Genomic DNA, 25,503 nt, shown 5'->3' on the forward strand with positions numbered 1-25,503 from the left:
GACTGTACACCCAGTAGCAGTTTAGGGGTTTGGGAAAAAATGAAATGGGAGGATGTCAGTATTTGCATACCGAAGATGAGAAAGAGGGTGTTCCAGGTGGGGACTTCGGAAAGTGGCATGAACCAGGTGTTACAATGTGGTCCACACCTGATGGAAACAGATTTTTGCTAAGGAAATAAGATTCAGTAGACCTGGGTCAGAAAGTGGAGTGCCAAGCCATGCTGCAAGGAGGATTTGCCAATCCTTGGGGAAGAGAATGAAGCAATCATTTTGGTCTCTTAGAAAAGAAGTATATCAGATGATTGGTTTGGACTGAATTATATTAAAGAGACTGAAGATAAAAAAGAGTAGTTTGGTGATTATTTTGCTCTAATCTGAATATGAAATGTTGAGATTCTGGTGACGATAAGAGTTATATAATCATTGCATATGGAAGTCTAATTTACAGGAGTTTGGAAGGACATAGAGTCAATCAGTTGCCAAAGAAGCTGTGTTCCTGTTAAATAATTTGAAGTTACTTATGGACTATAGAAAGATACTTTCTCAAAATATCTTATCTAAAATATTAATAGTCTTATTCTCAGTGTTTGGAATCTACTTCCCAAATCTGTATTGCATTGTTTCTGAATGATAATAGGTAGAAAAATGTTTCCCTTGCTCAAGTGTATTTTGTTTAGAAAAACTGAGTCCTTGTTGGGGACTTTGGAAACCTAACAGAGCATACAGAATAAGCAGTGCCTACCTGAATGTCACGTATTTTTATACCCAAATGGAAGGCAAGCCATAATTTAGGAGTAGATTGAGTTTCTTTTTCCTCTAAAATGAATTTAAATGATGAGACTATGAATGCAGTGAAAATAAGGAAATGAATTTGACAGATACTAGTTTTCATTTTGAATTTCAAAGTACTGGCTTTCTATTAGCATACTCCAGGAGTAGTGAATTTCTATTAAGTTGGCACATAGTTTTAAATTTTATGAGTATGCTATTGTACGTATAAAAACCCATTTCAGTAAGTTATGGACATGGTTATTTCTTTTTTAATCAGCAGGCTCTAGGCCATATATTATTAGTCTAAACTTGTCATGCTGAAAGTCTTGAAGCCATGGAGCTTTCTTCCTATATTCCTTTTTGGTGAACTTTTGTTTATTTGGGTAGAAGAAATAGGCTCGGAAGAGAATATAATACTATTTTCAAGAAATGTTAAGGTATCTTTTAGCAGGCATTTATGCTTAAACATGAAGTGTTAACTACAGCCTTCTTCATTAGACTGATATTTTTGTCCTGTAGCATTTCTTTTGTTAAATGTTTTGTTAAGAAGTATGGACTTACCATAAATAAAGGTCTTGCAGATATTTTAATACTGACATGTAGTGCTGTAGTGTTCAACTTTGTTTATCAGCCACAGAGCTAAGTGCCCCCCTCCGATAACTGCAAATAATGAAGAACAGTTGGAAATTATATATCACTTCAATTTTGAATTCGAATGGTGATAGATCCTGTAATTGTAGCTGTGACTTGTGTCTTGGGTTTTCTCTCAGTTCACAGAGTCAGGGCTTTGAATGGTTATTATGTAGAGGACAGTGATGGTCAGTATGCTGTCTCTTTGTAGTCAAAGAGGAAATGAGCTTACAATGAGCAAAGTTAATGGAGGAAAAATAAGAAACAAGACTTTACCATAGCTAAGCCACTAGGTCAGGCCATTTCTACACCAGATACCTCAGGAAGAGTCCCCAGTACTGCTGTCCCCCGCCTCCACTTGAACCTGGTTCCATTGTAGCAGAGCATATTTTGGTGGAATCAGTATGACTTCTGCTTTGCTGGGATTGGCCAGCACTCCCTATAGGGAGGGATGAAAGATTACTCCATACTTTGCTGTGAAAGAGAGGAAGAGGCAAGGGGGTCAGTGCTCAGAGAGGAAGACCCTTTGTTCTTCTTTGCTCCCGCCTTTATTGGTCTTTCAGGATAATCATAAATCTTTATCACCATTTCTCGAGGGCATGATGTTTGACAGGAGGTCTTACTGGAATAGGAGGATCTGTTTATGGGAAGGAATGACATACTAAACTGTATGTTCTACGGTTCTGCCAAACATAGTCTAGGAGACAATGCATATATCTCTTAGATCACAGGGCAGCTGTTGGGGCTAAGAAAGCTTCAGGGAAGGTAACTCCTTGTGACATTCCTAGGGCAAGAGTGGTCATGCAGGCATGGGCACTCCAAAGTCCCATGCCTTCCTCCAAAAACCTTCCTTGTACCCAGTGGCCTCTGTGTTACATTTTAGCAAGCCAGGTATTGTTGCAGATTTTATGCTCTACATCAACCCAACACCACTTTCTAGGGATATTTGAAAGGTTATCAAATATCCTTCCCTGTCTTTGTTTCTTACTGTCTACTCCTGCCTGTGATATTTACATATACACATATTCTCCTCAACTCCAGAAAAAAAAAACAGCCCCTCCTACAATAGGGTACCCAGATATTCGAGGTATCTTTATTAACAACAGAAAATTAGAACTACTATTGTGTTTCAAGTAAAATATTTGGGAGACTTTTTTTTCTTAAATTTCAGTTAGCCAACATGTAGTACATTGTTAGTTTTTAACGTAGTGTTCAACAGTTCATTAGTTGTGTATAACACCCAGAGCCCTTCTTAATACCCGTCACCCAGTTACCATACCCACCCCCCAAACCCCTCCACAACTCTCAGCTTGGTTCCCAGAGTCCAGAGTCTCTGATGGTTTGTCTCCCTCTCCGATTTCTTTCAGTTTTCCCTTCTTTCCCTTATGGTCCTCTGTGCTATTCCTTATGTTCCACACAAGAGTGACATTTTTATAGCCCTCAAATAATACAAATTATTTAGGAACACTTTTTTGGGGAAATATTTATTCTCTATTAAGTCAGTATTGGTTGACCTTCATTTCTGCTTCTGGTGAATTGAGGTGGGGGTGACTCTCTCCTACTGTATGTTACATTCTTCACAGCGGTCACTACAATGACAGCGATTCAAATAAGAAAAGGTGTCTCCCAGGAGGAGCTATTGGAACCTTTTGGGAGATTGGGGGTTGGTTCACATGTGATTTGATGAGCCATATGTGATTTAAATATGACATTCTACTTTCCTGTTGAAAATCATTTCAAGGCTTTGGATCTCCTAAAAAGTGTAAATACCTTAAGAAAGGTAAAATAACAATGGCAATGAGCGTGGTAATTATAATAATAACAGAGGAGGTATTATTACTGGTCCTGGGTCTCCACAAAGCTATCCTATGTGTTCCTGATCCATGTTCCCTTGTTAGCAGGTATGGTTATGGTCTCTTTACAACAGAGGTTCTCATAGTGTGATTCTTGGACCAGTAGCATGAGCCTCATCTGGAGATTCTTAGTTCCACCTCAGATCTGAAGAATCTCAAATTCTCTGGATAGGTCCTGGCAGTATGTGTATGAACATACCCTTCAGGTGACTGCAATCACACACAAATCTGAGAGCCACCTGTTGCTGCCGGACATCTTGAACTGGACATTAACACAGACAACATAAAATTGCGTATGCAATTATTTCATTGATTTTTCAGAACAAATTCACGAATTATATCAGAGCATTACCGTCCTTATTTTACAGCAATAAAACTGAAGCTTAGGTTAAGTAGTTGGCTCAATATCATAGGTGTGGAATAAGTGAATAAACTCCACTATTCGTTGTTTCCTTCTTCTGAACTTGCCTGTCAGCCAAAGCTAGTCTGTCATCTGATAAATCCTTACAGGGTTTGTTGACAGTAGTGCTTAGTGATGGTGGAAAGAAAGATTTATGAAGAGAATCTGAAGCTGGAGCCCTATGGAGGGAAGGCAGGTTTGGGTGGCCTCTTGGGCAACTGGAAAGCATCCTGGGCCATTGTTTTACAAAAGAACAGTGGAAGGAGTGGTGAGAACTTGGAAAGGGGAGGCAGAGAGTTCAAAAAACATTTTCCAGGAATGCCTGGAAAGGGGAATCTCTGTAGTGAATTATATACTCCATTAACATATTTGTCATGGGAAGACATTCCCTGGAATAGGCAATCTCGAGGAATTTTCTGTCAGGACACTGTCCAAAGAAACAAGGCATTTGACCCTTGGCTGTTTATAAATGACCTCATTTTACTCTGGCTTTTCTTTTTGTCAGGTATTGCTTTTTCTGTTGCAAGTGACAAATGGTTGCTAGCATCCTGGCCCATGCTTCTTCTTTACCCCCATGGAGAGAGAGTCTGATATTATCTAAGTTACTGCTCTACAGACCATGTTGGCACCTGTTATGGATATGCTGTTTGATATTTTCTTACTTTTCAAGAAGAAAATCTTCTCAGAGATTAAATAAATTGCTAAGAGTTTCTTCTTGGGCTTATAAAATCATGATGTGGAAGAAGACAGACTTGCTGTGTTTCATTACAAGGCTTGTTTTTCATTCTTTCACTGTGTCCAGTCAATGTTTTGAGTCTTCTTACCAAAAGCAAGTAAAATAAATGTTTTTCTCCCTTTGAGTTTTGAAAAAAACATTGAGCATTGAAAAATGTATTTGCTTTCATAAAATCTCATTTGTGGGCAAAACAGACTACATTAATTGTACAGATATGTAGTGTGGATTTGAGACAATGTGTCATTCCATCCTTGGAAAGATGAAAGGTGGGTGTGTGTGACTAAACATTTGATTTGTTCTCTGCCCTTCTCATTTGAGTCAATCTGGTTGTTCCACTCAGAGGAGCGTCAGTCTGGATCTTTATTTTTAATGGGTGCTTCCCTATTCCTTCTAGAAATCAAAAAAAAATTGCCAGAAGAATATACTTAAAGTTTAGAGGATAATAACAATAATAATATTTCCAGAAATGTTTTCTATCTATTAAGTTATTTAATTATCACAATAACCCTATAAAACACTTACCCTCATTTTTCATTTGAGGAAACTGAGGCTCAGGAAGATTACCAAATTACCTAATTTGGACAACATCATATTGTTGATAAATTATAGGGCTTTGATTCAAACAAAGCCTATTTGCTATCATTCTGTTAGCTGTTGCTGAATAATTGTTAATGGCAAAATCTCAGTGATATACAATAGCAAGCATTTAATTTTTGATCCTTTTTCTGTGGTTTGATTGGGAGCTGGCTGACTAGACTTGGCTCACCTGGTTTGGGCTCCAGCTGAAGCGTGGTTTCAGGTTCCTTATGTCTTTCTTCCTTTTGGACCAGTGGTCTGGCTGTACGTGACTCTCATCATGTATGGAGACAGTAGCACAAGAGGACAAGTCCATCCACACAAGTATAGTGCAAAGATCTATTCAGATCATATTTCCTAACATGGCTCTGTCAAAAGCTCAATATCAGTGAAGTGGGGATGTATTCTCTTTTCATGGAGGTGAGGGATGGAAGGGGGACTGACTATTTATAGATTAATCATTTGTTCTACCTTCAAAGCCTATGTATTCTTTGCCCTTCTGAATTTATAAATATTGAAAGCACAGGTGGGATGACACTCTTGGTTGGGAGTTAGCCATCTTGTCTTGGGGGTCACACACTGTCATTTCACCTGACTGCAGTTGCCCTAATCCTGTGCTCTAGAGGGTATCTGACTATTTTTCTCTTCTTTGCCATCATCTGTCCTTACTAGCCCTGAAGGGGAAGATCATCAGTAGTTGAATCTAGAAGACTAACATTATGATCATTAATGTAAAATACAATCATTTTCTTCTTGTTTATGTAATCTAAGGGCTTCGATGTGGAAAATATTTCTAATACAAGTTCTAGTACATATGGTAGAAAGCAGTCAAGTGTGTGCCCCAAACAGAAGGATATAAACTCTTCTCCCAGAAACAATGGATTGTAAGGATTATACCAGCTCAGGTAGTGCAGCCAAAGGAGTTTCTTACCTTCTTCTACCTCACGCTCAGTAGCTAGCTTGAAGCTAGGATGCTCCTCAGTGGCAATGCAATGGGAATTTTCTTTTTACATTTATAATTTTTTAATTTTTTTATAAACATAAAACATATTATTAGCCCCAGAGGTACAGGTCTGTGAATCGCCAGGTTTACACACTTCACAGGAATCACCATAGCACATACCCTCCCCAATGTCTATAACCCCATCACCCTCTCCCAAACCCCCTTCCCCCAGCAACCCTCAGTTTGTTTTGTGAGATTAAGAGTCACTTATGGTTTGTCTCCCTCCCAATCCCATCTTGTTTCACTTAATCTTTTCCTGCCCCCCAAACCCCCCCATGTTGCATCTCCACTTCCTCATATCAGGGAGATCATATGTTAGTTGTCTTTCTCTGATTGACTTATTTCGCTAAGCATAATACCCTCTAATTCCATCCACGTCGTCGTAAATGGCAAGATTTTATTTCATTTGATGACTGCTTAGTATTTCATTGTATATATATATACAACATCTTCTTATCCATTCATCTGTTGATGGACATCTAGGTTCTTTCCATAGTTTGGCTATTGTTGACATGCAATGAGATTCTTACATATCAACGTCCTGTGTTATGAGCTAGAGATTTTGCAGTACTTATCCCTCATGCTTGGTCCTTTAGCTAATTTGGATATTAAACCAAATTATGAAAATATTATAGGGTAGAAGCAAAATTCCTAGTTTCGTTCCAAACCATATCAAGAACTTAATGGCTGGAAAAAGACCATTGAAAATTTCTGTAACTGGGTTTTCCTCTTCAACAAATTAATACCATATAAATTTTCTTTGCCTTTTGCTTTTGTATCTTACCTGTGTCACAAGTGGCTGAAAAGATTAATCCCCAAAAGAATGAATTAAGTCAAGTGTTTTGCCCAGCAGTTCATTTCCCTTCATGACTAGATTTATAAGGGCTATGCAACCTTCAGGACTCAAGGCTCTAACTCTGCTTCTTGGCTTGAGGTCTTTGTTCATTGTCTCCCATTTCTGCCTGATGCATGCTACTGTCTCTGATGTGATTGTCCTAGCATTTTTGTTTCTCACCTCAGCATATTTTGAATGTCATTTCTTTATTGTTTTGCATTGGAAAATCCATAAAAGATTTAATGTGCTTTCCTTGGTCCCCCAGCTTATATGCACAAGCATGTTCATATAACAATGGTGATTTGCTACACCTTCTCACTTAGTGCCTTTCTCTGTTGTGTTAAAATGACTTTGCTGCTAGTTATCCAACTTCCCTACAGGGCTTCCCTCTATATCATCATTTATTTTGCTACTCACTATTGAGTAGCAAAGCTTGAAAAAGGCTTTCAGAGAACCTCACCCAGAAATTTGTAATAACTGTGTCATAGGTACTGGACCAAGATGACTCAGGTCGATGTGGCCTCAGCAGGGACAGTGGTATCGCCTGCGTGCAGAACGCACCCGGCATTTTCATCCTTCCATAGCACGGGAAGATGTGCTGCCCAGCAGCAGAATTCCATGCATGTCAGACCTACCATTTGGCAGTTGGTAGTGTGAATGGGAATGTGTAAAGCGTTTTTAGGTTTTTGGAGGACCGGCAGCTTATCTGTGCCAACTATTGTTGTGAAGGAACACAAATCTAAATCTGTCTATATGGTTGGATCGCTGTGCTCGGTTTATTTAAAACATGGCATTTGGATAGAGGTAAAATACCAGCGCGCTGTGTCTTCGCCTTTTTTTTTTTTTTCTCCAAAGCAGATTTGTTGGGTGTATTTGCTGTAGCAGTGCAGTAAAGAGGCATGTGCCTATTGTGACAGACCAGACCTTCTTTGTACTGTTAATTCTAATAGAAATAATCATCTACATTGATTTATAAGGATGGAATGGAGTGGGGACATTGATTTAAAAGAAGAGAACGGCTATGAACAGTTTGATTTATAGTGGTATTAAAGCAAATGATTCAGATTTAGTTTGTACATTCTAAGGTTGCTTGTCCAGTGGTTAGTTGTCAAAATATATTCAGCAAAGAGCAGTCAATTTCTCACTGAGCAACACACCCCTGATAGAACGTATAATTTATTCAAGCCCAGGCCATATTTTGTGCTTGATATGTGGGAGGCTGCTACCCGCACATCAGTGGTTCTTAGGTAGGAGAGGATTACTTTAGAATGAGATAAATAACCTTATCAGACACTAATTTTATGGGACAAGAATGTAAATGCAGTGAGTAATCAGAGAGCATGTAAATAGCAGCAAGCTAATTTTCAGAACCATCGCCACTCAGTTTGCAAAGTGTCCTTCCTGTTTAAGGGAATGAAACTCAGCTGCCACAAGGAGTGTAATATCCTCAGTGGTCAGTTATGATGGGAAGAAAACCAAGTAGGATTTTGTTGTGATAAAAGTCCCTCATACGGTGATCGTGGTGGATTTATTGTGCTTCCTGGAAACCTTGGTTGGTCTCCCAGACTGAGGATTTGTGTCCTTTCTCAGTTTTTCCATAGCCCTCTGCATTCCTCGGTCACAGAATGGGTCACACGGAGGCATAATTGTTGCCTACCTTGGGTCTCACTACCTTAAAACTATAAACTGCTCAGGGTTAAGATTCAGCTCTTTCTCCACATTTGGCAGATGGACATATGCACTAAACATTGAATGAGGAAACTATTTCCATGCCACTTGAGTCCCAGTCATTTGTCTAAAATATATAGGTGCCCTCAGGAGCTCCCAGTTTTTAATGCGATTCCAAAAATCACTGCCTCGCATAGTTCTGGTTCAGAGTTTCCATCTTTAATTTGATGGGTTTTGACGAGATATATCATCTTCAGTTATGTTCTGAATTTTGGTGATTTATTTGTTTTGAATCCCCGAGCTAACCAATTATTTCAGTAATCACTACTTCTTACCAGTAATGTGTGTTTCTATAGGGAGCATGACTTCGGCGACTTCACCTATCATTTTAAAATGGGACCCCAAAAGTTTGGAAATCCGGACACTAACGGTGGAGAGGCTTTTGGAGCCACTTGTTACACAGGTAAGGGACGATCTGTAACACTTTGTTGCTTGGATATGTTTCTGTCGTGATTATGTCATGACTCTTCAAAAGCTTAGAAATCTTAAAGAGTAAATTATACATCCTGCCATAATGCTAAATACTGAAGATATGTTACTGCCTGAACTATGGACAGTTGTATTGCCCAATAACATTTGAAGTGCCTTTAAAAGAAAAAAACAAAAACCTTACGATAGAATTTTTTTTGAAATTAGGTTGATGAAATAATTAAAGAGGGGGCATTGGTGAAGGGTCTGTGTTTCATAGTAATGAATTCAAAGTTTAAATAAGCCATTCCTAGCTCACTTTCAGAGGCTCATGCACAGTTGGGAAGAGCTGTATTGACTATTTAAGAGCAAAGTATATGACTTTTCTTTAGTTGACAATGGATAATTTATCATGTTAGAAAAATGAAATGGTCCATTGTTTTTGTTGTCACATTTGCCACATCTCTGCAGGTGACTGTCAATAGAAAACAAATTCTCAGAATTTAAGTTTTAAATGTTAAGTTTTAGTATCTTATGAAGCATGTTCTTTGCTATATTAAACTTAGAAATACATGGAATGTGAAAATCAAATATTTTTATGGTATATTTTTAGGGAAATGTTATGCCAAATTAAGTCAGTTTTTTTTTGTTTCTTTTTTTCGTTATTATTATTTTTTAAATTTAAATTCAATTACTGTTTTTTCCATACTGGTTTTCTAGAGCTGCTGTAATAAATTACCACTTAGTTAAAACATGGATAGTAAAGGCCTTGCTTGCAAAACTCCTTGACTAAATATCTAATCACATCACAAATTTATTATTTTATGGTTCTGGAGGTCAGAAATCCTAAAGTCAAGGTGTTGGCAGAGCTGCATTCCTTGTAGAGGCTCTGGCAGAAAGTGCATGCCCGTCCTTGTCTTTTGCATCTTCTGAAGTCTGCTTGTCTTCTCTTGCCTCTTCCTCCAGATTCAAAGCCAGCAATGTAACATCTTCAAATCTCTGACTCTGACTTCTGCTTCTGTCCTAACATCTCCTCATAACTCCTTCTTGAAAGGACTTTCTGATTACATTGGGCCCACTGAAATACTCCAAGATAATCTCAAGATCTTTAACCAAATAATAGTCATTTAAGATAACATAGTCACAGTTTCCAGGGATTAGGACATGGACATCTTTGGGGGTCATTATTCAGCTCAGCATAATCTGCCCTCTGCCCACTCCCAAATTCACATCCTTTCTACGTGGAAAACACATTTACCACATCCTGAGATTCTTCAACACCTCAACCTATTATAGAATAATTTCAAGTCCAAAATCTCATCAAAATTTCATCAGCTTGGGCGCCTGGGTGGCTCAGTGGGTTGAGGCTGCTACCTTCAGCTCAGGTCATGGTCCCAGGGTCTTGGGATCGAGCCCCGCATCGGGCTCTCTGCTCAGCAGGGAGCCTGCTTCCCTTCCTCTCTCTCTGCCTCCTCTCTGCCTACTTGTGATCTCTGTCTGTCCAATAAATAAAATCTTTAAAAAAAAAAAAAATTTCATCAGCTTAAGAATTCCAAATCTTGTCATCTAAATCATCTAAAGTAGGTGTGGGTAGGGCTCTGTTTATAATTCATTCTTGAACAAAATTCCTCTCTGTTACCTGTGAAACTAGAAAACTATATATATATATATATATATATACACACACACACACACACATAGACACACACACACAAACACACATATATACGCACACATGTGTGTATATATATATATGACTATATATCTATATCTATATATTCCCAAAATGCATTGGGATAAGATGCACAGGAAAAACAAAATAGGTATAGATAGTCCCACTCAAAAGGGAGAAAGTGGAAGAAAAAAAGGATTATCAGCTTCAAGCAATTTAGAAATCCAGCTGGGCAAATTCCCTTAGACTTGAAAGTTTGGAACAACTGGCAGTGTTTCTACTGATAAACATTCTTCTTCTTCTTCTTCTTTTTAAATTTTAAGATTTTGTTCATTTATTTGAGAGAGAGAGACAGACAGACAGACAGACAGATGCAGAGATAGTGAGAGAAAACACATGTGGGAAGGAGAGGGAGAAGCAGGCCCTGACACAGGGCTCCATCCCGGGATCCTGGAATCATGACCTCAACTGAAGACAGACGCTTAACTGACTGAGCCAGCCAGGCGCCCCTTGCGGTTCTCCCCTGTGTTTCTCTGGGATTCACTGTATTAGAAAAGGGGCTACTTTACAGAATATTCCCAGATAATCCCATCTCTGTTTTGGGCCTCTGCTGAAATGGTCAAAGCCATACATGAATCACATGCCTAATCTCTTCAGAGAGGCAATTTGTGTGACTGATAACTCTGAGCTTTCAGTCCTTCCAAGGCACAAGCCAAAGGTTATCTAGACTCAACAATTGGCGTTCTCTCCAGAGCATGCTTTCTGAGAGTGAGTTTTCTAATTTTAGTGCCTTTTGCAATTTACATAGGCTGAGAATTTTCCAAATCATCAAGTCCTGGTTCTTTTAACAGTTCTCTCAATTTCTTTCTTTCTTCTCACATTTTACTACAAGCAGGGAGAAGAAACCAGGGCACTCCTTCCACACCGTGCTTGGAAAACTCCTTGACTAAATATCTAGGTTCATCCTGTACAATTCTGATTTCCATATAATTGTTAAGATACAATTCGTCCAAGCTTTCATTCACTCTCTCTTGCATTTCGCAATAGCACATTCATTTTTTTTTTGTTTCTGAGCCTTCTCCAGCATTTCCTTTAACACCTGTGTTACTTCAGTCTTCTTATAATGATTTAGATACCCTCTCAGATGAGAGAGGCTTTCTCTAACATGCTCCTCGCTTCCTTCTGAGTCCTTGCAAGCAAGGCCTTTACTATCCCTGTTTTAACTAAGAGTCAGTGCAAGGCCATTGGATTTCTCTATTAACATTCTTTAAATTTTTCTAATATCTGTCCATTATCAATTCCAAAGCCACTTCCACTTTTTTAGATGTTTGTAATAGCAGCACCCTATTCCCTAGAATGTATGTTTCCAATTGCCACTATAACAAATTGCTACAACCTGAGTAGGTCAAAGAAACACAGACTTACTATTCTGTAGTTTCAGAGGTCAGAACTAAGAATCAAAGTGTGGTAGGGCTGTGTTCTGTAAGGAGGACATTCCTTTCCTTTTTCAGTATACGGTGGGTACCTGCATTTCTTGGTTGTGGGGGTTTCATCCTTCTTTAAAGCCAGCAGCATTCCACTTTCAACTCTTTCTCTGACTTCAGCTTATACCATCTTACCTTCTCCTCTGACTCTCCGACTTCTCTCTAATGAGGTTCCTTGTGATGGCATTGGAACCACCCAGATATTCTAAGATAATCTCTCCCTCTTGAGATCTTTAAACTAATCACATCCGCAAAGTCCCTTTGTTTCTGAAGATAACATACTCACAAGTTTTCAGATGTAGGAAATGGGTATCTTTGTTAGTAATTGTTAAACCATTTCATTAGATTTATGTACATTTTTCAGTTAATCATGATTTTTGTTAGCTCCATGAAAATTTCTTCAAGAAACACTTAGTACTGATAGGTGCTTAGATATGGGAAGATGTTGGCTACTCAGATTATGGACTGTAGACTAAGGTCTATACATGAATTGTTTGTTATTGGTCTGCAATAAGCATAGAAATGGAGAGTAAGCGCTTTTAAATTTTTATGACTATTTTATAGGATAATTTTGTCCATTGAATTGAATAATTTTAGACTTATTTTTTTTAGACTTATGTTTTTTGTCTTTAAATTTTTGAATAATTCATTTTGTTGTATTTTACAGGGCTTTGGTTTATGAGGTATTATATACAAAAATATGAATAACAAGAATGAATAACAAAAATATGGCTTTTTATCATAGATAGCATGAGAAAGACTGGCTTAGGAGATACTTTGGAGTCAGGTCAGTCTGGTCTGAAATGTAGTTCCTTCAGCCTAGTTAAAAGCAGAATGCCTTTTTCTAGCCTCAGAATTTTGCCTTCAGGTTACATATCAATATATTTAATCCTTATCTTACAGATTAAATGAAGCACAATAATTAAAATACAGTAACTGGTATAAAGTAAATGTTGATTAAATATAGTTTTCATTTTTCTGGTTTTGGTGGCTATATATTCAGGCTTGCGTTAGCCATTACCTAACACTGTATAAGTCAAGGAGAAAGATATAAATGAATCTGGCATAGGAAAACAAAATATTACACATAATCTAATTTTTATTTCCTAAAATTTTTATGTATTTCTATTTCACTCTATATTTCATTTCTCTAAAGAATAGCATACTGGGGGCGCCTGGGTGGCTCAGTGGTTTAACCTCTGCCTTTGGCTCAGGTCATGATCTCAGGGTCCTGGGATCGAGCTCTACCTTGGGCTCTCTGCTCAGCAGGGAGCCTGCTTACACCCACCCTCGCCTGCTCTCTGCCTACTTGTGATCTCTGTCAAATAAATAAATAAAATATTTTAAAAAATTATTTTTTTTCCATATCTTTCAGTCTAGGTAAGTAAATTCTGTCAGATAAAAGCAATGCATTAAAAACATTGCCTGGGTGGCTCAGTGGGTTAAGCTTCTGCCTTCAGCTCAGGTCATGATCCCAGGGTCCTGGGATCAAGTCCTGAGTCGGGCTCTCTGCTCAGTGGGGAGCCTGCTTCCCCTCTCTCTCTGTCTGTCTCTCTGCCTCCTTGTGACTTCTCTCTCTCTGTCAAATAAATGAATAAAAATCTTAAAAAAAAAGTTAGGACAATTAAATGTCTAATTCATATTTGTTCATTTACTACAGTAGAATATGTAAAACTCTCCTTGAATTTCACATAGTGACTTAGCACTCTAATGAGTCTTGGCAGCCCTTTAATATCTTCTCGTATCTCTATGGCTTATCTTTCTTTTTGGTTTTCCTACCCTGACTTAGAGAGAGATTCTTTCAAAAAATGTGACTTTTTAGACAAGCATCTCTATTATTTCCTCTAATTTTATAGCTCTGCTATGAAATCTAAGCATTCCCTCCACCTAGAATAAAACCTTAATGATAGGACTGATATGATTGTTGACCTTTGAAGGTTATGAATCAGAAAGGAGAGATAAGAAAATACTGGACATAAACTCCTGTGCAACATTTTTTTAAAAAGGTAGAACTGAGAAAGAAAACTAAATCAAGGGCCTATTTGTGTCACACACACACATACACACACACATACACACACCCCTTTATAAATTGAATGAAGTTTATAGTGGCATTCAGTGGTGTAGTGTGCTCATACCCATCTTAGTTTTTCTGATAGCAATAGATAAGTAATGAAATAAATATCAGAAATTAAGCATTCTTTGTCAAATTCATTCACTATTATAAGAAAAATGACATTAAGAATTTATTATTGATAAATACTTAAAGTGTCCAACAAAACTATTTTATTTTGATCATAATATATATGAGGTGGAATATTATCTTATAATGTTGAGATAGCAAGATCCTTTTTGGAGAATCTTTATATTATGGAAATCATGAAATTTCAAATGAGAAAGGATTTATCTTAGAAAGTTTAGTCCTTGAACAAGGTGCCCAAATTTTTTATAAATTCCAAGAAGTAATTTTTTTTAAAGATTTTATTCATTTATTTGACAGACAGAGATCACAAGTAGGCAGAGCAGCCGGCAGAGAGAAGGGGGAAGCAGGCTCCCCGCTGAGCAGAGAGCCCGATGCGGGGCTTGATCCCAGGACCCTGAGACCATGACCTGAGCCGAAGGCAGAGGCTTAACCCACTGAGCCACCCAGGTGCCCCAAAAGTAAAAATTTTTAATAGGCTGCATCCTGTGATACTAAGTTTTATTAGAAAGCTAAAATACTTGATTAGGCAATTTTATTGGAAAACTAAAAAAATAGCACATTAGAAATTAAGAAACACTCTTAGATAACTCTTAGAACCAAAGGGAAATACAAAGTATATATGAGTTAATGAAAAAGATGATGTCTTCCTAACAAAATATACACACCCAATAAAAGCTGTGCTCAGTACAAAATGTTAGCTTTAAATGCCTTTTTTATTAACAAATAAAAAAATAAACCAAGGGGTTCATCTTAAGAAATTAGAAGAAGAACATCTAAAGAAACTAGAACAGAATTTAATTAACAATGGAAACTGGGATCAGTAAAATAGAATACAAAGGTTAAAGTAGTTAAATAAATTCAAAATTTGATTCTTCTTTGAAATGGCCAATAAAAATCCTTCAACACACAAATTATGGAAAAGATATAAAGAAAAATGTACAGGATTTTGAATGAGAAAGCATAAATAACTCCAGGAACAGAGAGGTTAAAAGAAGCAATAGTAGACTATTATATGCAACTTTACTCTGATGAAACGTGCAAACCTACAGGAAGGGAAGGGAATAAGTTCCTAGAAAACTTTAAATTACCACAGTATTTCCAGAAGGAACTGGAAAACTGGAATGAGGCATATAAATATTGGTAGGCTATTTAAAGATCTGTTATCCAAAAACATCAGAACAGATGGATGCATATCTAAATATTATTAGACATTTAAAGAACTGATAATCACAATGTTATTTAAACTACCATTCCAACTATCGAAAAAGATAAACAACTCCTTGATCATTTTTCAAGAATCATAATTTTATTATTAAAAATTCAAGATATTAAAATAGCTTTTTTTTTTACAAAAAGACAATGATGCTTCTATATCATTTCTGAGTTTAAATGCAACAAAAAACACCAAAAAAAATTCATAAAATATAGCAAGTACCATCCAGCAGTATGTTCAAAGATCAGCATACATGTAACAAAATAGGAAGTTTTTCAGAAATATAATGATAGCCTACTGTGAGGAAATAAATAAAAATATTTCAGTAGCTCAATTGATTAAACCATTAGATACTAAAAAGCATTTGAGAGTATAGCTTAGCAATAAAAATGAGCAACTATTGATATATGCAAAAACTTGGATGACTCTCCAGAGGAAAAAAAAAGCTAATCACATAAGATTATATAGTATATGATTCCATATATGTATCAGCTTTGAAATACCAAAATTATAGAAGCGGAGAAAAGGTTATAGTTAAGGACAGAGTGAGGGTGGAATGGAGGTGGGTATGGCTAGAAAAAAGGTACCATGAGAGATTCTTGTAGTGATAAAAATGTTATGCATCTGGATCGAACCAATGTCAGTAAGCTAATTGTGATTTTGTGTCACAGTTTTGAAAAAAATGTTACCAAAGGGAAAACAGTAAAGAGTGTGTAGTATTTAAAAAAAAAAAAAGACATTTGATAGAATTTTACACTTATTTCTACTAAAAAGTCTAAATAGAAATGGGGTCAAACTTTTAAAATAAAGGAATGTACCATGCAAACATAGGAATAGGACATAGAAAACACTTTTTCTGATATTGTAATAAAAAATCAATATTAGAATGGGGTTACATGGCTAGATAGAAGATAAATTTTTAAAAAATAAAGTTTCCATTTGTTCTAAGCAGCTAGAAATCAAAACAGGAAAATATTCTCTTTTTAACTGAAAAAATATATAAGGACAATTACTTTTCCTATATAGAATGAAAATTAATCTTATAGTTAATTTAATGTGAAAATTTGTAATTATTTTTATGCCTTTGAAGTAGAGGTTATATATGCACAAGCTTTGAATCAAGGAGGTTTGATTTTAAGTACAGCATCCGCAGTGATAACTTGAACATGTTACTTAATGTGTCACCAAATGTAAATTATAGATAATAAAATAAATTGTGTGTTACATTTATTCAAAGATTACTTAAGCAGGACCTTCTAAAGTTACTGGGAATTCAGTTTAAGCAATCTAATGAAACTCAGTCTATCACAATAGGATAGAATGGAATTTGCTGAAATTTAGTTCCTTATTTCCTTTTAGAAAGATGGATCTGCAACTTAAATAACAATAAGCATTTGGAAAAAAGAATACCATTGATGTTTAATGAACTGTTCTAAATAGGTGTAATGGGGAAAGACCCTCCTAAGAAGAGAACCTTTCTTTAATCATTTCCAATATTATTTTGAGTAGTGTCTATGGGCCTCTTTTAGGTTAGGCTCTGGTGACTTCTATACCTAGGTCCTTTAAAATTGTCCTCAAAAATTAACTATTTCAAAAGCTAAATAATTAGAACTTCATACACTTAAGGATATTGTTAAATTTTAAAAAAACTTGATTTTCTTTTTTTTAATATATTAATCTTAAAGGAGTCATCTGTGTAACTCACAACTATAATTAATTTCCTTGGTGCATTTAAAATTAGGAAATCATGAGATTTAAATTTAAAATCAGGGGAAATTATTCTAGAAATTACTCTAGAAATAAACTGAGAATTATTCTAGAAATAAACTGTTACTAAAAATTGAAGTAACTTCTAAGACTTAAGCCAGAGCGTGCCTCTTATGTTATCCCATAGTCTGTCCTACATAGTTTCTAAGATAGAGTATTTTCTGTATGAATCTACCAGAAGAATGAAAGCATAAAATGAGGTCTCATGGTACCCATCTGTCTGGAGCATATCATTATTGAGAACTACCTTAATTCATGGTTTATTCATGCGGTTCAAATATTAACATAGTTGGGTGGTTTCCATGGTGACACTACAATATTACAATAAGTTGTATACCTTTGTCAAAGAGCTTAAATTGTATAAAAAGTAAAGGATGTGCTAAAAGCAAAAGCTTTGAATTCCTTTAAACTGGTTTATTTCTTTGATCAATGTTATATATAGCTTGATTACTCTGTTTCCAAGTATTTTCCTATTTTTATTGTTTATTATTTTCATACCAATCCCATTTTAATTTTTGAATGCTATTTTCCTTGTCTGAAAAAATGTTGTAGCTTATCTGTCTTTGATAGAAGTTTCTGGGGCAACTGGGTGGCTCAGAGGGTTAAAGCCTCTGCCCTCGGCTCAGGTCATGATCCCAGGGTCCTGGGATCGAGCCCCACATTGGGCTCTCTGCTCAGTGGGGAGCCTGCTTTCTCCTCTCTCTCTGCCTGCCTCTCTGCCTACTTGTGATCTCTGTCTGTCAAATAAATAAATAAAATCTTTTAAAAAAATAGAAGTTTCTGTGTGTGAATGAACTACATAAAATACCATAAATTTTATTTTAAAAATCTCTTTATATTAAAAATAGGATTTGCAAAGAAATAATAAGGTTATGATTTAGAAGCTTACTTATCACATATATAAATATTTAATTGAAAGATTATAAAGTATTTTATTGTTTTGCAAATATTGTTTTATCCCCTAATATTAACTTTTTTTTAATGCTGCATTTTTGTTTTGTTTTATTCTGTTTTATTTTATAGTAGCTACATATACCTTATTTAGTTATTATATTGGAAATAGTTCTTCAAATTGAGTTTTTATGGTAAATTGCTTGGTAGTTATTGTGTTTGCCACTTCTGAAATAAGAGTTTAATTGACTAATATATTGTGTGGGGTTAGATTAATTTCTGTTTTGGGATTATGTTCAAAATTTTGATGTGTGCTACCAGATGGGAATGATGCTCTTTTTGTTTTACGGCCAGCTGTGTTGGCCATGTTTTGAAACTTAAGTAATGTATGGAGCCCTTTTAAACAAACAAACAAAGAGAAATTTTTCCCAAATCCTGACCTGAAGTAGGATGAATATAGAATTATGTATGCACATATGTGTATTCATAAAGAAAATTACAAAATAAGTACCAAAACCACAAAAACAAAACCTGAAATTAACATTAATTTGATGGATGGTGTTACATCATTGCATGTGATGTTAATGATTATGTGACTACTCTAGCTCTGGGTCTTTTGTGTTTGGCAAACACTCACTACCATGTACCATGTGATGTGTCAATTCTCCCCCTACCTTTAGAATCAACTAAAGAAAATCAAAATTATTGAGTGCACCGTGGCATCATTTCCCCTTGTTTAACATAAATGTAGTCACAGTTAACACACAACATCTGCCTCCATTTCCTTCTCATTAACATAGGACAACAAAAGTTAAGGAGTATGATCTAATATGGTTTTAGAATATAGGCCAACTATATTAACAATGATGCAACTAACTTCTCTTCTGTCAAAATATTTCCTTTCAATAATCTCTGGCTTAAATACAGTGATTATTTTATGAATGCTAATAAGACAAATTTGATTTAGTAGAGGATAAAAGAGAAGTCCTAAGTTGCTATGAAATGAGTGCTCTACATGCTACCTCAGTTTATTAATTTCTTGTTCTCCATGAGAATGGGGGTTTTAGAGGGTTTCCCTCACACTTCATTAAACTCACCAATCCTGATTTCTTGTGGCCTGCTTGTAGGGATGGATAAGTTGCTGAACTAAATTTCCTAAATTACTTCCCCTAGAGTTTTGTCATTTCTTTGGACAGTTTTTAACTGCTCTTGTTTTAGTTGGAGCTCTTCTCCATTAGCACAGAACTAACCATAGATAATCCAGAGCCTCTAATAAGAAAAGGAGGAGAAATCCTAATATTTCTTGAGTAGTAAGTATGTATCTGAAAGTATCTGAGATATTTCTAGGAGTTTTCATTACTCCTTGGGTCAACTTGGTGAAGTCAATTTTATTTTCTCCATTTTATAGACAAAAAAAGAGAGGCTTAGACCACATAATAAAAGGCCTTGCTTGAATTAGACTAAATAAGTCTGCTGCTCCTAAGGTAAATATGGACTGAAAATATTGAATTGGCAAGTTGCTAGTACATCAACCATAGAGAATTGATAGAGTAAAATGGGAAGAGAGTAAAGGATTAAATTGAAGGTGTATAAGGGGTAAACTCTTGACTATAGATTCCAAGCTAAGGTTGCTGGAGGGGAGGTATGTGTGTGTGTGGGGGGGTGGCGTTGAGTTAAATAGGTGATGGGGCTTAAGGAGGGCACTTGTGATGAACACTGGGTGTTGTATGTAAGTGATGAGTCATTAAATTCTCCTCCTAAAACCAGTATTACAGTGTATGTTAACTAACTAGAATTTAAATAAAAACTTGAAACAAGCAAACAGAAAAGAGGAAAAGAAGCAAGCCAAAGAGAACTGAGTATATTTGTACAGTCAGGAATTAGTTCGTTTTCTTGTTTGCATCACATAATTCTTGCTCACACCAGATATTTGCTGCATGCAAACATGACATAAACAAATTCCTTAACATTCAAATGAATAAACTAAACTAAAAACCTATTTTCCCTACTAAGTGGTTAATGCATGTGAATTCTCAAACTTCGCAGTTACTTTTTGTTTTATTCTGTTTGGCCACAAACTCAAAACTTAAAAATATTTTTCCTCTTGCACTTCCCATTTCAGCAAACAGCAACTATTTTAAATGGGAAAATGTACTTAAAACTAAATTTAAAAATTAATTTCAGAAAAGAATAATGATTTTTTATGTGCTTGAAACTGGACAATGAACAAAATCTTATGCATACTAATTCCAAAATTTCAAGCAAGAAATTGTGGGAGGTTAGCTAACAAAATTGCTCAAAACTACTTTGGAAAATATAGAAACTTTATCTGAGCTAGTGACCAAAAAATCCACTTTACCAAGCGTGAGCATGCCTACAAAGTGACAGAATTGCACTTACTCGGGAGCCCTGAACTAGCAAACTAATTAAAGCTTGTCAGAGATCTGAGATTTAGGATTGGGGCATGGCAGCACACCTGCTTTTCTGTTTCTTGTCATCCTGTTAAAAGTACAAAAGATATGCTTTGTTTTCACATAATTAAGAAGGAAAGAAGGCCAGGAAAAGTCATAGGAAAGCTAACCAGCTATTTTTTTTTCATTCTGACATAATTCCGAGTCCTTCTGTAATTTGGCTGTCTTGGCTTCCTGGCTGCGACTTTGCCGTCTGTGCTTTATCTTATTTATCTACCTCAGCTTTAAGTGTTTGTGTTTTTCAGGGCTTAGAGTTGGTACTCCTCTTTTCTTTTTTCTGCATTTTCCTCCAGTTAATTCTACCCATCTCTATGGCCTTAAGTATTGTCAATATACTGACAATTTTGTATCTTCAGCCTACATGTCTTTTCTGAACTCAAATTTGTATCTTCAGCCTACCTCTCTTCCCTGAACCCTTGTCTTACACCTAGGAATTCTCCTTGGTTTCTCTTTTCTCCAATATGCCCTCCTCTTTCCATCTCTGCTGCTAAAGTCCTGGTTCTAAACCCAAGTCCTTTCACACCAAAACCCAACATGGTCACTTACTAAATAATCCACCAATCCCAGTTCTGCTCACTTCCTATACATTCTCTAAATGGCAATTAGAATGGTCATTGGAAACAATGTATAATCTGATCATATAATTTTCCACTTTAAGACCGTGCAATTAAGCTTGCTGTTGCCAAGAAGAGGAAATCTTCCTTCTTGCTGGACTGTACAAGCTATGATCAGTGGTACAAGACTCCTATAGAAGATGACTGGGTCCTGCATTCAACTCATCCCATGGATACACTTACGCAACACCCACATCAGTGTAAATAACCCAGAAAGTGTCTGGCAGAACAGACTTTCCACAGAGAAAAAGCCACATCAAAAGGTTAGGAAGGTCAAAGACCATCAGGAACCAAGGTGACCCATGAGACTGTCCATGGGAGGGAGGGATGGTGCAAGCACAGAGAAGGGACAGGAGCAGACACCAAGCACCCCAGGCATGGGTGACCCACACTGAGAATTCAAACCCCCAAAACATTTGGCTTTCAAAACCAGAGGAGCTTAACATTCATTGGTTTTAACACATGGAACTTTAAAACTCAGAAGCTTGGCTCTGGGAGAGCCAGAGGACATTAAGAAACTGCATTTAAAGAGACAGCTTAACAAATAGTGCTGCTGAGATATAGCATAAATCAACAGAAAAATTCCTGGGATACATGGAAAGAATATTTATTTACTAATCTCAGAACATGTGCTGGAGAAGCAGGGATCTTTGGGAGACTTCTCTAAGAACAAAAGAACTTATAGTCGACATTTCCCTCCCTCAGCCCCAAGCCTAGAAACAGGACCAGCTGCAGGAATGAGGGAAGCACAGATGCTCTCCACGTAACTTGCTAAGAGTGTGTCCTGCCCTTGTACACTCCTGTGGACCCACCCTGCCCATCCAACCCAGCCTGCACAGGAGTGCTCCAAAGCAGAGCCACGACCATGGCATTGTGCTCACAGCCCTGAAAGAGACCAGCCTTACCCTAAAGTGACTCCTGCCCAAGGCTATATGTATCAGTTTGATTGCAACCCCAACAGTGTGCTGGGCGTAGACATCTGGTCTGACTGCAGGTCCTGCCCACCAACAAAAGCTTCCCAGAGGACATTACAGAGAAAACACCTTACAGTTCAGTGCAACGGCAGCTCTAGTAACTGTCTGGTCTGACCCTTCAGTGGCCCCACACTGGCTTACTAACAGCACAGGGACCATACCCTGCCCACAATAGGCAAAGAAAACCATTGCAGACAACTAGGCAGAAGGAAAATGTAGCTCAATCACAACAGCATGGTACATGCAACAGACATAGGAGACATCCCTGAAATGCCAGTTTCTAGTGAACTGGGGATATTGTGCTACAGGATACCACAGAACTTCTTCTTCATAAGGCCATGACTTTTAAGAGGAGGACATGCAGCTGACTTTCCTAACACATAAAAACAGGGGCGCCTAGGTGGCTCAGTGGGTTAAAGTCTCTGCCTTCGACTCAGGTCGTGATCCCAGGGTCCTGGGATCAAGCCCCGCATTGGGCTCTCTGCTCAGTGCAGAGCCTGCTTCTCTCTCTCTCTCTGCCTGCCTCTCTGCCTACTTGTGTTCTTGTCTGTCAAATAAATAAATAAAATCTTAAAAAAAAAAAAAAACCAGACACAGAGTTACACAAAAAGAGGAGACAGAGGAATATATCCCAAATGAAAGGACAAGACAAATTCACAGCAAGAGAACTAAATAAAATGGACACAAGTAATATGCTTGTTAGAGAATTTAAAGTAGTGATCATAAAGATACTCACTGGACTTGAAGAGTGAGTGGAAGTTCTCAGTGAGACCCTCAGCAAAGAGATAGAAACATAAAAAAGAACCACAGAGACAAAGAACTCAATAACTGAAATTAGAAATATACTAAATGGAATAAGCAGTAGAATAGAGGAAGCAGAAGAACAAATAAGCACCCAGGAGGACAGAATAATGGAAAACAATGAAGCTGAAGAGGAGAAAGAAAAAAAAGTTTAATAAAAAATGAAAATAGATTAAGGGAACTCAGTGAAACCAAGTGAATAACATTTACATCAGAGAGATCCCAGAAGAAGAACATAAAGAAAGGGGCAGAAAAATTATTTGGCAATGAGTGATAGGTGAAAACTTCCCTAATCTAGAGAAGTAAACAGAAGTCCAGATCCAGGAGATACAGAGTCCCCAACAAATCAACCCAAGGAGGTCTACATCAAGACATATAGTATTTAAATGGCAAAAAGTAGTGATAAAGAGAGAATCTTAAAAGCCGCAAGAGAAAACTGTTACATACAAGGAAAACCTCATAAGGCTATTAGCTGATTTTTCTGCAGGAACTTTGCAGGCCAGAAGAAAGTAGCATGATACATTCTGAGTGCTGAAAGGAAAATAAACCTGCAGCCAACAATATTCTATCCAGCAAAGCTATGATTCAGAAGAGAAGAAGAGATAAAGAGTTTCCCAGACAAAGAAAAGTTAAAGGAATCCATATCTACTAAACCAGCCTGACAAGAAATGTTAAAGAGGACTCTTTGAATGGAATAGAAAGATCAGAAGCAGGAATAAGAAAAGTAGGAAGCACAAAAGTATATCTAAAAAAAATCAGTCCAGAGATTTATAAAATAAAAGGATGTAAAGTATGACACTATATCCTCAAATGTGTGTGAGGGGGATAGGAGTAAAAATTTAGTGTTTTTAAAATGGGTTCAAACTTAAGTAGCTCAATATAGACTGTTATAGTCTTAAGATTTTCTATAAAACCTAATGGTAACCACAAATCAAAAAAACAAGTAATAGACATGCAAAAGATAAAGAAAAGGAATCCCAGTCTATTATTAAAGAAAGCCAGCAAAGCATAAAGAAAGGGGAAGAAAAGAAAGGAACGGAGAAGAACCACAAAAACAACTGTAAAATAAGTAACAAATGTCCATAAATACACAGCTATTAGTAATTACTATGAGTGTAATTAGACTAAATGCTCCAGCCAAAACATATAGGGTGATGGAATGGATTAAAAAAGCAAGACCTATCAATATGCAGAATAAGAGATTCATGTCAGATTAAAGACATGCAAGACTGAAGAAACAGGGGCACCTGTGTGAAGCATCTGATTCGGTTTCAGCTCAGGTCATGATCTCATGGTCATGAGATGGAGTTCTGTGTTGGGCTCTGCATTCAGCACAGAGTCACTTGAAATTGTCTCCTTCTCCCCTTGATCCTCCCCCTACTCATGCACTTTCTCTCTCTAAAATAAATAAATAAGATCTTTAAAAAAAAAAAGAAAGTGAGGAAATGGAAAACATCTGTCATACAAGTGGAAGTAAAAGGAATTCCAGTATAGCAATGCTTATATTGGACAAAATAGACTTTAAAACGGATACTGTAACAAAAGACAAAGATGGACATTACATTATCATAAAGGAAACAATCCAACAAGAAGATATAACACTTGTAGATATTTATGCACCCAAAATGGGAGCACCCAAATATATAAAGTAGCTGTTAACAAACTTAAAGTAAGCAATCAATAGTAATACAATAATAGTAGGAGACTTCAGCATCCCACTTACATTAATGGATAGATCATCCAAACAAAAAAATCAGTAAGGAAACAGTGGTTCTGGACCAGGTGGATCTAACAGATACATTGAGAGCAGCCCGTCCTAAAGCAGCAGCATACACTTTCTTTTCAAGTGTACATGGAACATTCTTCAAAATAGATCACATATACAGCCATAAAACAAATCTTAAAAAATTAAAAAACACTGAAATCATAGTATACATCATCTCTGATCACAATGATGTAGAACTAGACAACAGCTGCAAGAAAAAAATCTGGAAGGAGCACAAATATACAGAGGTTAAATAACATGCTACTAAACAATGAGTGGGTCAATCAAGTAATCAAAGAGGAAATCGAAAATTACATGGCGACAAAGGAAAATGAAAACACAATGCTCTAAAATCTTTCAGATACAGCAAAAGCTTTTCTGTAGGGAAGTTTATAACAATACAGGCCTACTTCAAGAAGCCAGAAAAATCTCAAACAACCTAACATTTAAGTTAAAGGAGCTCGAAAAAGAACAAAAAATACCCAGAGCTATTAAAAGGAAGAAAATAATGAGTAGAGCAGAAATAAGCAATAGTACAGAAATATGAAACCAGGAACTGTTTCTTTGGAAAAATCAACCAGATTGATAGACCTTTAGTCAGACTCACTAAAGAAAGAGAGAGACAGAGGAGGAGGAGAGAGAGAAAACTCAAATAAACAAAACTAGAAATTGGAGAAATAACTGACACACAGAAATATAAAGAATTAT

At 36.6% G+C, this 25,503-nt stretch overlaps 1 protein-coding gene across 5 annotated transcripts in view; it reads left to right on the top strand.

Annotated features, from left to right (window-relative positions):
* CTNNA2 (catenin alpha 2) overlaps positions 1-25,503 on the top strand; it is a 1,141,838-nt gene that overhangs the window by 135,813 nt on the left and 980,522 nt on the right. For 4 of the 5 annotated variants that reach the window (XM_032352609.1, XM_032352608.1, XM_032352606.1 and 1 more), the window contains one exon: positions 8,829-8,935. In XM_032352609.1, the coding sequence (XP_032208500.1) occupies positions 8,834-8,935 (102 nt within the window). In that variant the 5' untranslated portion in view covers positions 8,829-8,833. Of the gene's footprint in view, positions 1-3,431; positions 3,548-8,828; positions 8,936-25,503 lie in introns of those variants that run through there. The other variant, XM_032352607.1, reaches the window with a different exon arrangement.

The sequence above is a fragment of the Mustela erminea genome, chromosome 7, assembly GCF_009829155.1.
Source record: "Mustela erminea isolate mMusErm1 chromosome 7, mMusErm1.Pri, whole genome shotgun sequence".
NCBI lineage: Eukaryota > Metazoa > Chordata > Mammalia > Carnivora > Mustelidae > Mustela > Mustela erminea.